Source organism: Pleurodeles waltl, chromosome 4_2 (genome assembly GCF_031143425.1).
Source record: "Pleurodeles waltl isolate 20211129_DDA chromosome 4_2, aPleWal1.hap1.20221129, whole genome shotgun sequence".
Lineage (NCBI taxonomy): Eukaryota > Metazoa > Chordata > Amphibia > Caudata > Salamandridae > Pleurodeles > Pleurodeles waltl.
Window position 1 is genome coordinate 191,079,245 of NC_090443.1, and position 13,288 is coordinate 191,092,532.

The following is a 13,288-nucleotide window of genomic DNA, read 5'->3' on the forward strand; positions in this document are numbered from 1 at the left end:
TGATGGCGTTGGCTTTGTTGAACACGTGATGAGGGCATGGGTCCGTGGGGGAGCCTGAGTGGATGGTGTTCATGGTTGTTATTGTTCCGGTGTCGTCCACGTGGGTCCAGGCGGTGAGGTGGCAGGCGTCTGTGGAGATGTCGGGGGTGGGGTCTGGCGGCGGAGTGGCGTTGAAGCTGTCGTGGATGGTTGTGATTTTCTGGTGGAAGAAGGTGGAGAGGTCGTCGCAGAGTTTCTGGGAGGGCGGGATGTCGTTGGAGTTGGCGTTGGGGTTTGAGAGTTCCTTCACAATGCCGAAGAGTTCTTTGCAGTCGTGGGCGTTGTTGTTGATGCGTTCAGTGAAGTGGGCGCGCTTGGCGACTCGCATCCGTTGGTGGTGTTCACGGTTGGCGTTTTTGAGGGAGGCGAGGTTGTCGGTGTGTGCGCTCTAGGATCCACTTCTTCTTGAGCTTCTGGCAGAGGCTTTTGGAGGCGGTCAGTTCGTCTGTGAACCAGGCTGGTTTTTTCTTTCCTTGGTTGGCGGTGGGTTTCTTGAGTGGGGCTAAGGTGTTGGCGCAGTCGAGGATCCATTGATGGAGGTTGATGGCGGCAGTGCTTGGGTCGGTTGAGCCGGGTGGAGGGTCTTTGACGAGGGTGCTGGTTAGTTGGTCTTGGGTGATTTTTCCCCAGCGGCGGCGGTGAGGAGGTCGAGGGATGCAGTGGTGTTCGGTGATTTTCGTATAAGAGAAGTGGACGCAGTGATGGTCGGTCCAGTGGAGTTCGGAGGTGTGGCTGAAAGAGATGTGGTTGCTTGAGGTGAAGAGGGGGTCAAGAGTGTGTCAGGCGATGTGGGTGGGAGTGTTGACCAGTTGACGGAGTCCGAGGTTGAGGAGGTTGGAGGTCAGAGATGCGGTGTTGACGTCGTTGTTATTTTCCAGGTGGTAGTTTAGATCTCCCAGGAGGATGTAGTCTGGGGACGCGAGGGCGTGGGTGCTCGCGAGGTCGGCGACGGTGTCGCTGAAGGGGGCTCTTGGTCCTGGAGGGCGGTATATGAGGGTTCCTCTGAGGGTCGTGTTGGGGTCCGTGTGGATCTGGAAGTGGAAGTGTTCGGCTGTCTTGAGGGTGTCGTCCGTGTGGGTGTGGATTTTGAGGGTAGATTTGTGGGCGATGGCTATTCCGCCGCCGATTCCGTTGGTTCGATCTCTTCTGGTGATTTTGTATCCCTCCGGTATGGCGATTGCGATGTCCGGGGCCGAGGAGTCGTTCCACCAGGTTTCGGTCAGGAAGGCCACGTCAGGGGCGGTGGTGTCGAGTAAGTCCCAGAGTTCGATGGCGTGTTTTCGTGCGGAGCGTGTGTTGATGAGGATGCAGTTCAGGTGGTTGGTGTTGGAAGTTCTTGTTGTTGGCTTCGCCGTTCTGTCGCAGGAGAAGTTGCAGGTGCTGCAGGAGAAAGGTCCTTTTGTGTGCTTCGGGGTTGCAAGGAAGCACTCTGCGGAGGGGCCGGGGTTGAGTGCGCGGAGTTCGTTGGTTGAGTAGCGGACGCGGGTGATGCTGGGGCGTGAGGACCGGGGGGGGGTGGCGCTGGGCGCGGTCCAGGCGCGGACGGGCGCAGACGGGCTTGCCTCTGGTGCGCCTCCGGCTCGCCAGCGGCGCGAACACGCAGCGGCAGCCATTAAGAAGGGAGGGGGGAGGGAGGAGCAGCTGGGAGGCGGGAGGGAGCGGCAAATGGGGGCGCGAGGGGGGCGGGCCGCAGGGAGGCAGCGGCAGGGATCGGAACGCTTGGGGGAGCGCACAAGGGGCAAAAAGCACAAAAAACGAGCAAAATTAAAGGCAATCACAATAGAAAACACACAGTATGAAATACAGTAATGGCACAGTACACGATCGGGGAGACAGCAATCAGGGGGGCACAACGGGGGCAGAAGCGCCGGCGGCGAGGCGCAGAAAAATCGGAAAAACAATCAGAAAAACAACTTACAGGACGGCGGAAGCGGCACACGGGTCAAGTGGAGCTAGGCAGAGCCCACTAGACACCAGTGATGAGGCGCAGGAGGATGCCTGCGGGTGGAGGAGGGCCTCGAACACGCAAACAGCAGCGTGGTCGGGGGACAGAGGCAGGAGGCAGCAGGTTGGTGCTGCGGTCGTGGGGGGGCGAGCTCAGGACCTGAAACAGGTCAGAGGTCGCTCACTCGCGACGCGCAGCGCCAGCCATTAAGAAGGGAGGGGGAGGGAGGAGCAGCTGGGAGGCGGGAGGGAGCGGCGAATGGGGGCGCGAGGGGGGCGGGCCGCAGGGAGGCAGCGGCAGGGATCGGAACGCTTGGGGGAGCGCACAAGGGGCAAAAAGCACAAAAAACTAGCAAAATTAAAGGCAATCACAATAGAAAACACACAGTATGAAATACAGTAATGGCACAGTACACGATCGGGGAGACAGCAATCAGGGGGGCACAACGGGGGCAGAAGCGCCGGCGGCGAGGCGCAGAAAAATCGGAAAAACAATAAGAAAAACAACTTACAGGACGGCGGAAGCGGCACACGGGTCAAGTGGAGCTAGGCAGAGCCCACTAGACACCAGGGATGAGGCGCAGGAGGATGCCTGCGGGTGGAGGAGGGCCTCGAACACGCAAACAGCAGCGTGGTCGGGGGACAGAGGCAGGAGGCAGCAGGTTGGTGCTGCGGTCGTGGGGGGCGAGCTCAGGACCTGAAACAGGTCAGAGGTCGCTCACTCGCGACGCGCAGCGCCAGCCATTAAGAAGGGAGGGGGAGGGAGGAGCAGCTGGGAGGCGGGAGAAAGCGGCGAATGGGGGCACGAGGGGGGCGGGGCCGCAGGGAGGCAGCGGCAGGGATCGGAACGCTTGGGGGAGCGCACAAGGGGCAAAAAGCACAAAAAACAAGCAAAATTAAAGGCAATCACAATAGAAAACACACAGTATGAAATACAGTAATGGCACAGTACACGATCGGGGAGACAGCAATCAGGGGGGCACAACGGGGGCAGAAGCGCCGGCGGCGAGGCGCAGAAAAATCGGAAAAACAATCAGAAAAACAACTTACAGGACGGCGGAAGCGGCACACGGGTCAAGTGGAGCTAGGCAGAGCCCACTAGACACCAGGGATGAGGCGCAGGAGGATGCCTGCGGGTGGAGGAGGGCCTCGAACACGCAAACAGCAGCGTGGTCGGGGGACAGAGGCAGGAGGCAGCCGGTTGGTGCTGCGGTCGTGGGGGGCGAGCTCAGGACCTGAAACAGAATGCAGCAGATACGACTGCAAGGACAGTAAATACTGCAATAACAATAAGAAGGCACTCATGGCTGCGCACGTCAGGGTTCAAGCCAGAAATTCAACAAGCCGTGCTAAATATGCCATTTAATGAACAGCAGTTGTTTGGGCCGGAAGTCGACACTGCTATTGATAAACTCAAGAAAGACACTGATACAGCAAAAGCCATGGGCGCACTCTACTCCCCGCAGAGGCACATTTCGCAAAACACCTTTTAGAGGAGGGTTTCGAGGGCAACCTACAGAAACCACATCATCACAAACAAGGCCCACTTACCAAAGCCAATATCAGCGGGGAGGTTTTCGGGGGCAATATAGAGGGGGACAATTCCAGAAAAATAGAGGAAAGTTCCAAAGCCCCAAAACTCCTCAAAATAAGCAGTGACTTACAAGTCACACATCCCCATCACATAACACCTGTGGGGGGGGATACTAAGCCAATTTTACAAACATTGGGAGGAGATAACAACAGATACTTGGGTACTAGCAATTATCCAACATGGTTATTGCATAGAATTTCTCGAATTCCCTCCAACAGTCCCACCGAAAACACACAGTATGTCAAAACAACATATAAATCTTCTAGGATTAGAAGTTCAAGCATTGCTCCAAAAAGAAGCAATAGAATTAGTACCAAAACAAGAATTAAACACAGGAGTTTACTCACTGTACTTTCCAATACCCAAAAAAGACAAAAGTCTAAGACCTATACTAGATCTCAGAACATTAAATACATACATCAAATCAGACCACTTTCACATGGTTACATTACAAGAAGTAATCCCACTGCTCAAACAACAAGACTACATGACAACACTGGATCTAAAGGATGCATATTTCCATATACCAATACATCCTTCACACAGAAAGTACCTAGGGTTTGTATTCCAAGGGATACATTACCAATTCAAAGTGTTGCCATTCGGAATAACAACTGCGCCAAGAGTTTTTACAAAATGTCTGGCAGTAGTAGCTGCACATATCAGAAGGCAGCAAATACATGTGTTCCCGTACCTAGACGATTGGTTAATCAAAACCAACACGCAAATACAGTGTTCACAACACACAAAGTATGTCATAGAAACCCTACCCAAACTAGGTTTCTCAATCAATTACCCAAAGTCACACCTTCTGCCGTGTCAAACACAGCAATACCTAGGGGCAACAATCAACACAGTAAAAGGAATTGCCACTCCAAGTCCACAAAGAGTCCAAACATTTCACAATGTAATACAAGCCATGTATCCAAAACAAAAGATACAGGTCAAAATGGTAATGAAACTGCTAGGCATGATGTCTTCATGCATAGCCATTGTCCCAAATGCAAGGCTGCACATGCGGCCCTTACAACAGTGCCTAGCATCACAATGGTCACAAGCACAGGGTCAACTTCTAGATCTGATGTTGATAGACCGCCAAACATACATCTCGCTTCAATGGTGGAACAGTATAAACTTAAACCAAGGGCGGCCTTTTCAAGACCCAGTGCCACAATACGTGATAACGACAGATGCATCCATGACAGGGTGGGGAGCACACCTCAATCAGCACAGCATCCAAGGACAATGGGACATACAGCAAAGACCGTTTCATATCAATCACTTAGAACTGCTAGCAGTATTTCTAGCGCTAAAAGCATTTCAACCCATAATAACCCAAAAATACATTCTTGTCAAAACAGACAACAATGTATTACCTAAACAAACAGGGAGGGACACACTCGACACAGTTGTGTCTCCTGACACCAAAAATATGGCATTGGGCGATTCACAACCACATTCGCCTAATAGCACAATTTATTCCAGGGATTCAGAATCAGTTAGCAGACAATCTCTCTCGGGATCACCAACAGATCCACGAATGGGAAATTCACCCCCAAATACTGAACACTTACTTCCGAATTTGGGGAACACCATACATAGATCTATTTGCAACAAAGGAAAACTCAAAATGCCAAAACTTCGCATCCAGGTACCCACAACATCAGTCTCTGGGCAATGCGCTATGGATGAACTAGTCAGGGATATTTGCGTACGCTTTTCCCCCTCTCCCACTCCTTCCATATCTAGTAAACAAGTTGAGTCAAAACAAACTCAAACTCATACTAATAGCACCAACATGGGCAAGACAACCTTGGTACACAACACTACTAGACCTTTCAGTAGTACCTCATGTCAAACTACCAAACAGACCAGATCTGTTAACACAACACAAACAACAGATCAGACATCCAAATCCAGCATCGCTGAATCTAGCAATTTGGCTCCTGAAATCCTAGAATTCGGGCACTTAGACCTCACACAGGAATGTATGGAGGTCATAAGACAAGCTAGGAAGCCTACCACTAGACACTGCTATGCAAATAAGTGGAAAGATTTGTTTATTACTGCCATAATAATCAAATTCAACCTTTACACGCATCTGCAAAAGATATAGTAGGATACTTACTACATTTGCAAAAGTCAAAATTAGCTTTCTCTTCCATAAAAATACATCTTACTGCAATTTCAGCTTACCTGCAAATTACGCACTCAACTTCATTATTTAGGATACCAGTCATAAAAGCATTTATGGAAGGCCTAAAGAGAATTATACCACCAAGAACACCACCAGTTCCTTCATGGAACCTCAACATTGTCTTAACACGACTCATGGGTCCACCTTTTGAGCCCATGCACTCTTGTGAAATGCAATACTTAACGTGGAAAGTTGCATTTTTAATTGCCATCACATCTCTAAGAAGAGTGAGTGAAATTCAAGCATTTACCATTCAAGAACCATTTATTCAAATACACAAAAATAAACTTGTTCTACGGAAAAATCCTAAATTTTTACCAAAAGTAATCTCACCGTTCCACTTGAATCAAACGGTAGAATTACCAGTGTTCTTCCCACAGCCAGATTCTGTAGCTGAAAGAGCACTACATACATTAGACATCAAAAGAGCACTAATATACTACATTGACAGAACAAAACTAATTCGAAAGACAAAACAACTATTTATTGCCTTTCAAAAACCTCATACAGGAAATCCAATTTCAAAACAAGGCATTGCTAGATGGATAGTCAAGTGCATTCAAACCTGCTATCTTAAAGCTAAAAGAGAGCTGCCTATTACACCAAAGGCACACTCAACCAGAAAGAAAGGTGCTACCATGGCCTTTCTAGGAAATATTCCAATGAACGAAATATGTAAAGCAGCAACATGGTCTACGCCTCATACATTTACCAAGCACTACTGTGTAGATGTGTTAACTACACAACAGGCAACAGTAGGTCAAGCTGTACTAAGAACATTATTTCAAACTACTTCAACTCCTACAGGCTGAACCACCGCTTTTGGGGAGATAACTGCTTACTAGTCTATGCACAGCATGTGTATCTGCAGCTACACATGCCATCGAACGGAAAATGTCACTTACCCAGTGTACATCTGTACATCTGGCATTAGTCGCTGCAGATTCACATGCGCCCACCCGCCTCCCCGGGAGCCTGTAGCCGTTTAGAAGTAGATCTTGAACATTTGTAAAGATATTACTTTAAAATTCATTATATACATACGTATTCACTCCATTGCATGGGCACTATTACTAGCATACACAACTCCTACCTCACCCTCTGCGGGGAAAACAATCTAAGATGGAGTCGACGCCCATGCGCAATGGAGTCGAAATGGGAGGAGTCCCTCGGTCTCGTGACTCAAAGACTTCTTCGAAGAAAAACAACTTGTAACACTCCGAGCCCAACACCAGATACACAGCATGTGAATCTGCAGCGACTAATGCCACGAACAGATGTACACTGGGTAAGTGACATTTTCCATTTAAAGTATCTTTCATTTTATGTGCTCACCTGCAAACTGAATCTTTTAGTATTAGAAATAAATTAACAAAACATATTTTTCGACATAAAATCCTATGGGTCTGGAGTTAAGTCATTGTGTGTGTTTTTTCTATTGCTTGTGTGTGTACAACAAATGCTTAACACTACCCTCCGACAAGCCTAACGGTTGGACCACACTACTGCAAACCGAGCATTAGTATTATGTATTTTTGCCTCTGTCAACCCTCTGGGGACCCCCTGGACTCTGTGCACACTACATCTCATTTTGAGATGCATTTTCCTACACGTGGTTAGGCCTGTTCGTCACCGCAGAGGACGTGCAATGTCAGCTGTTTTGCACGTTGGAGTTTCCAAGGCGGCACTCGCTCGGGGACGCTTTTTGTCTCAAGTGGAACTCCAGCTTCCCTTACGTCTTTCCGCCTATACCACTTCTGCCCAGAGTTCTCAAAAAAATCAGGAACGACCAGGCCCAAGTCATCTTGGTGGCTACGGACTGTGCACGGAGAGTATGGTATCCAGAGCTATTGAGCATGGCCCCCGATCCTCCACTCAGACTGCCACTTCGGGAGGATCTTCTGTCGCAGCAGCAGGGGGGGTTCTCCACCAGAACCTGTCCTGTCTCTGCCTTCATGCATGGAGATTGAACAGCGGCAGTTGACGGCTTTTGACCCTCCACCTGAAGTCTGTGGTGATATCTTAGTAGCCAGGCGTTCCTCCACCGAAAAGTATACGCCTGTTGTTGGCATAAATTTGTGGCATGGTGTTCCAACAAATCTGTTGATTCCCCTCTCTGCTCCTCTTTCTGAGGTTCTTTTGTTCATTCTCTCTTTAGCCCAGCAGGGCTCTGCTTTGATCCCCCTAAAAGGTTATTTATCAGTTATTTCAGCCTTTCTTAGGTTGCCTGATCAGCCTTCACTCTTTAAGTCACCTATTGTTAGTTGATTTCTTAAAGGTTTCACCCATTTGTTTCCTCCCACTCCATTTATCATGCCACAGTGGGACCTCAATCTTGTACTTATTTACTTAATGTGTATTCCTTTTGAGCCGATGCACAATTGTCCCTCATTGCTCCTTATTTCAAAACTCTTTCTTGTTCCCATCACCTCTGCTCGCAGAGTGAGTGAGCTTCAAGCTCTTTCTTCTAAGCCTCTATTTTTGTCTGTGCACCCTGTCAGTGGTGTTACACACTAAGGCTTCCTTCCCAAAGTGGTTACACCTTTTCATGTAGGCCAGTCCATCACCTTGCCTACTTTTTACGCACCTCCACATCCTTCTCATGATAAGGAGAGTCCACCACCTGGATCCAAAAACAGCGTTGGCGTTCTATCTCAATCATGCTAAAGATTTCCGGGTGGACGATCAACTCTTTGTTGGATATATGGGTGCGAAGAAAGGGAAGGCGGTGCAAAAACATACCATCTCTCGGTGGGTACGTCTTTGCCTCAAGATGTGCTACGCTTTGGCTAAGAAGCAACCCCCTGAGGGCTTTCACGCTCATTCCACCAGAGCAACTGCTGCTTTCACTGCGTTAGCAGGTGGAGTTCCTGTCCTGCATATCTGCCAGGCTGCTCCGTGGGCATCCTTGCACACGTTTACTAAACATTACTGCCTGGACAGTCATGTCCATCGGGACGGCTACTTTGGTCGTTCGCTCCTGCAGCACTGTCTAGTATTATCTTAGTTCTCTGCCCACCTCCGAGGATGACATTGCTTGGGTATCTATTCTAAGGTAAGGAATCTGCAACTAGAAGTCTCTATTAGATGTACAAGTTACTTACCTTCGGTAACGATATGTCTGGTAGAGAAATATTCTAGTTGCTGATTCCTTACCGACCTACCCATCCTCCCCGCCTGCTAACTGATTTCTAGTGACAGGGCTTCCCCATTCAGGGCCTTAGCTATGGCGCACCAATCTGTGTTCTTCGCAGCTCTGAGCTTTGGTGTGAAAAGAAACAGACGTCACAGGCGGCATCTATGTACTACTCCTGACGTCTTAGCGTTGACTACGACGCCAGCAGAGTCAACCGACGCCACCTTCCAACGCACAAGGGTATTGCTTGAAGAAAAAATCTCTGGATCCAGTCTGATGCCTTGGGGAAAATTCTAAGGTAAGGAATTTTCAACTAGAATGTGTCTACCAGATATATCGTTACCGAAGTTAAGTAACTTGTACTTCACAAATAGAAATAAATATCCTATATCATTCAGCATTCTCGAACATAGATGAGAGTTTAATGTCACTAGTGTTTGCCTTGGGAAACTGCAATAACTTCCTGTATTCAGCCTCCTCAAACTGATAAGGCTATTTTGCCAAAATAGACTTAGTCTGTAACAGGGAAGCATCAAGACAACAGATGTAACTAATAGGACATATTTGTCTGGTTCCTTTGATTGATTGCATTTATTCCTAACATTCTTAACAAAGTCCTGCAGATATCCGGATAGGACCTGAAGTTGTAACAGATTCAGCATATTTGGTCACGAGGTAAGATGTGTTTCTAAGACCTTGTCACATTTTACAAAGAAGTATTCAAGCCTGATTCATTAGTGCTGTGACTGGACCTTGTCTACTCATTCAAACCTGCAGCTCTCTAGTGTCAATTCACATACAACCACATGCCTTTGTTCTCCTTTTGCCTTCCTTCCACTATGCAACAAATCAAATCCAATCAGGATTTACAGAGTGCAACTACTCACCCCGTAAGGGTCTGAAGGCGCAGAGGGGGGTTTCTCTGTGCTTCAGTTGAAGTGTCAGGTTTTAAGGGAAAGTAGCGGATCTGAAAGGAACTCTGCCCAATGCCCATGTACTGCATACACTGGTACACCAACCTGTAGAAGTACATGTGTAGGCAGTACCTTGGCTGATGAAGCGGCCAAATTGGTAATATCTCTGGCTTCTGTTGCTGCAACATTCACAAACGAGGTTGGATGATGAAACACTTGCTGCTGTGAAAGCTTCAGCTGACGGCAAGCCACTACCAAAGGCATATCCTGCTGCATAACTAGCCTAAACACTGCCTTAGTAACAATATCGGGGACGGGTGATTGTGTGATTCCCCAACCAAGATCAAAGATCGGAGTTTATCAAAGTGGCACCTGAGGGAGTTGCTTCTGGCCATGCTGGTGTGACGGCTACTATTTCTCTGCTCCAAAAACGCTATTGGTGGCCAGGTCTATACAGACAAAATTATATGTCCTTTGCTGTGACATCTGTCAGCAAATGAGTCCACCATTAAACGCCCACCGAAGACACCCCTTCTGCTTTCAACAAACCACTACAATGTGTGTACATGGACCATTGTGGTCCCCTGACACCTGATGGTGCATACAAATCAATCTTAGTCGCTGTCGACTCATGCTCTTTATTTCTATGGGTATGGCCACAATGGTAAGCTGACACTCAAACTGTTATTAAAGATTTGCATGTCCTTATCAGTACATATGCAGTTGCGGCTTTCCACTTGGACCAGGACCCTGCTTTTACCTCAGGGGCATTCAGGCATACCATGGCTTCATTACTGGTCCGAGTCCAGGTCTCGTCTCCCTACCATCCTGAGGGTGTGGGAGTGGAAGAATTGAGACTTAAAGCAATCCTTAACAACGAGAGTAATAGGCACGGGTCGTAGTTGCCTTAGTCACCTGTATGGATTCCAGTGAGCACTTAATATTCTGCCCAGAAGGTCCTTGGGAGGGCGCACCCCATATGAGCTGCTGTTTGGGACACGTATGTTCAAGATCTTGCGGCAGTTCTGTGATGAAAACGTGTCTGCCTGTGCCACCCTTTTGGGACTAAGGTATGCACCAATAACATTAACAGGCTGGATTCTGAAACTTTCTTGTAAGAAAGTGCCTCTTTAGGCATGTTCTCTCTTCGCCGCCCCCAACACCCCCCCCCCCCCCTCCCCCCCACCCCCCTCCTTCCTACCGACATTTTTCCGGATATTGATGCTGGCCTGATTGAGTTTGTGTTGGGATCTTGCTAACCAGGCCCCAGCACCAGTGTTCTTTCCCTAAACCTGTATCATTGTTTCCACAATTGGCACAACCCTGGCACAAAGATAAGTGCCTTGTAAAAGGTACCAGTGGTACCAAGGGCCCTATGATCAGGTAAGGTCCCTAATGGCTGCAGCATGTATTGTGCCACACTAAGGGACCCGTCACCAATCACGTGCACACTGCCATTGCAGCTTGTGTATGTTGGTGGGGAGAAAAAGGCAAAGTAGACGTGGCATACCCCTCAGGGTGCCATGCCCAGAAAACACTACCTGTGGCATAGGTAAGTCACCCACAACAAGTGATGGATGGAATGCTGAACATTGTCAAACATTCACCCCCAGTACATTGATCTGGGCCTAAATCCATCGTTTTTTTTGGCTGCCCATGCCATTCCAGTTTGGACCCAGCCATATGCAAATCAGTCTTGACCCTGTTCCCCATTGGAACAGTCCAGCCTGAACTGCTGGGCCAGGTCTTCCCTGGACTGGAAAAAAGCATCCTGGGACCGGTTTCGGGGTTTCACCCCTCATCAGCCAGACTTGTCCCCAGTGACCATTTCAGCCATACCAGTCTCTTATGTGATTGTTTGGGATAGAGGTACCTTTGGATATATCTGGTCCGACTGAAATTTTGCAAAAAAACATGTTTTCAAATTATCCTTAATACTTGGGGTTGTTTCTGATGACTGAGTTGTAGAATCAGTTGAATTAGAGTACTTTACTGTATTTAAAAGTGAAGATATTTACCAAACAAAAGAAAATTATGGTGATATGTTTATGTTCTGTTATAATTATTATGGACATAATTTCATTCACAGCAAGTACCCAAAAGACTATTTTGAATGATACACAATGGGAACATTGTCCTACCTGGCCAATGGGGAGTTCTAAAAAAAATACATGGATACGTTTACATATTCTTCTGGGCACAATGTTAAAGTTGCTAACATTATATTATTTTAAATTGCCCATCTTGGAAATGCATAATGTATTGTTGACTGATACAAAATTGATTTTTTTCTGATTCTGTTGTTTCTCGGTTGGCTATAGAAGGCCAGGAATATTGGATGAAGTCGATGGACTTTGAGTGTTTGGAGACCTAAACATAGGCAGATACAGAGGAAAGGAAGCTTTGTTTAAAGCATGCCTAATACTTTGCAAATTATATTTTTAAATGGCAGAGTGCAGGAAACAAGTTGTTTAGGCTTGGCGAAAATTAAAGAATTAAATGCACCCAGTATCCACACTCCCACAACATTTTATAAATGGCAAAAATACATTAATGAACTGAAGATCATCTTGATGGGTGGATCCAGAAAGGAGCATTTAACACATCACTTTCAAGTCTTGGCTGGTGGTTATTGTGCTATACACAGAAACAAGAGAGGAGAGAAGGGTAGCCTCCTTACTCATCCCAATTAACGACTTATGCACACAAAATAGGATAAGGAGAAACAGGTACTCTGTACAAGTTGTCATCAGCATGCCTAAGTGAGAAACTATGCTAGGTTCTTAAAAATTGCCCTCAACCACTAATCATGACGTGCTTCATCATCAGGCTATTGCTTCAACATCCCTGTGATAGCCAACGTCAGGGATGGCTTATAGACAATACACAACATAAACCTAGGGATCTATTACGCAGAACACATTTATACATTAAAACTATCTTGTGGGTGCCCGCTTCTAATTTTAATCATTGGTCCCCTGGATAGAATTAAAACCTGCTGTTGCAGTGGTGTTATTGGGGAGTCATCTTCCAGTCACCCCTGCCATCTGCTAGTATGTCAACATGTTTCGGCCATTTCCGGCAGTCAGGAAAGCCCCTAAGGTGTCCTGAGTTGAGGTGACCCCTGCCTTTGGAAATCCTCCATCTTGAGATTGGAGGATTCCCCCAATAGGATTAGGGATGTGCCCCCCCCCACTCCCCTCAGGGAGCAGGCACAAAGAGGGTGTAACCACCCTCCAGGACAGTAGCCATTGGCTACTGCCCTCGTGACCTAAACCACACCTCTAAATTTAGTATTTAAAGGTGACCCTGAACCCAGGAAATCATATACCTGAAACAAGGACTGCTGACCTGAAAGCCCTGCAGAGACGACAGAGACAACTGCTTTGGCCCCAGCCCTACCGGCTTGTCTCCAGACTCCGAGAAAACTGCACAGCGACACATCCGACAGGGACCAGCGACCT

At 47.7% G+C, this 13,288-nt stretch overlaps 1 protein-coding gene across 2 annotated transcripts in view; it reads left to right on the top strand.

The window, feature by feature from the left end:
• The window catches only part of IMP3 (IMP U3 small nucleolar ribonucleoprotein 3), a 279,600-nt gene that overhangs the window by 114,908 nt on the left and 151,404 nt on the right, over positions 1–13,288 (top strand). For both annotated transcript variants that reach the window (XM_069231072.1, XM_069231073.1), the window contains exon 5: positions 9,534–9,585. In XM_069231072.1, the coding sequence (XP_069087173.1) occupies positions 9,534–9,585 (52 nt within the window). The remainder of the gene's footprint in view (positions 1–9,533; positions 9,586–13,288) is intronic.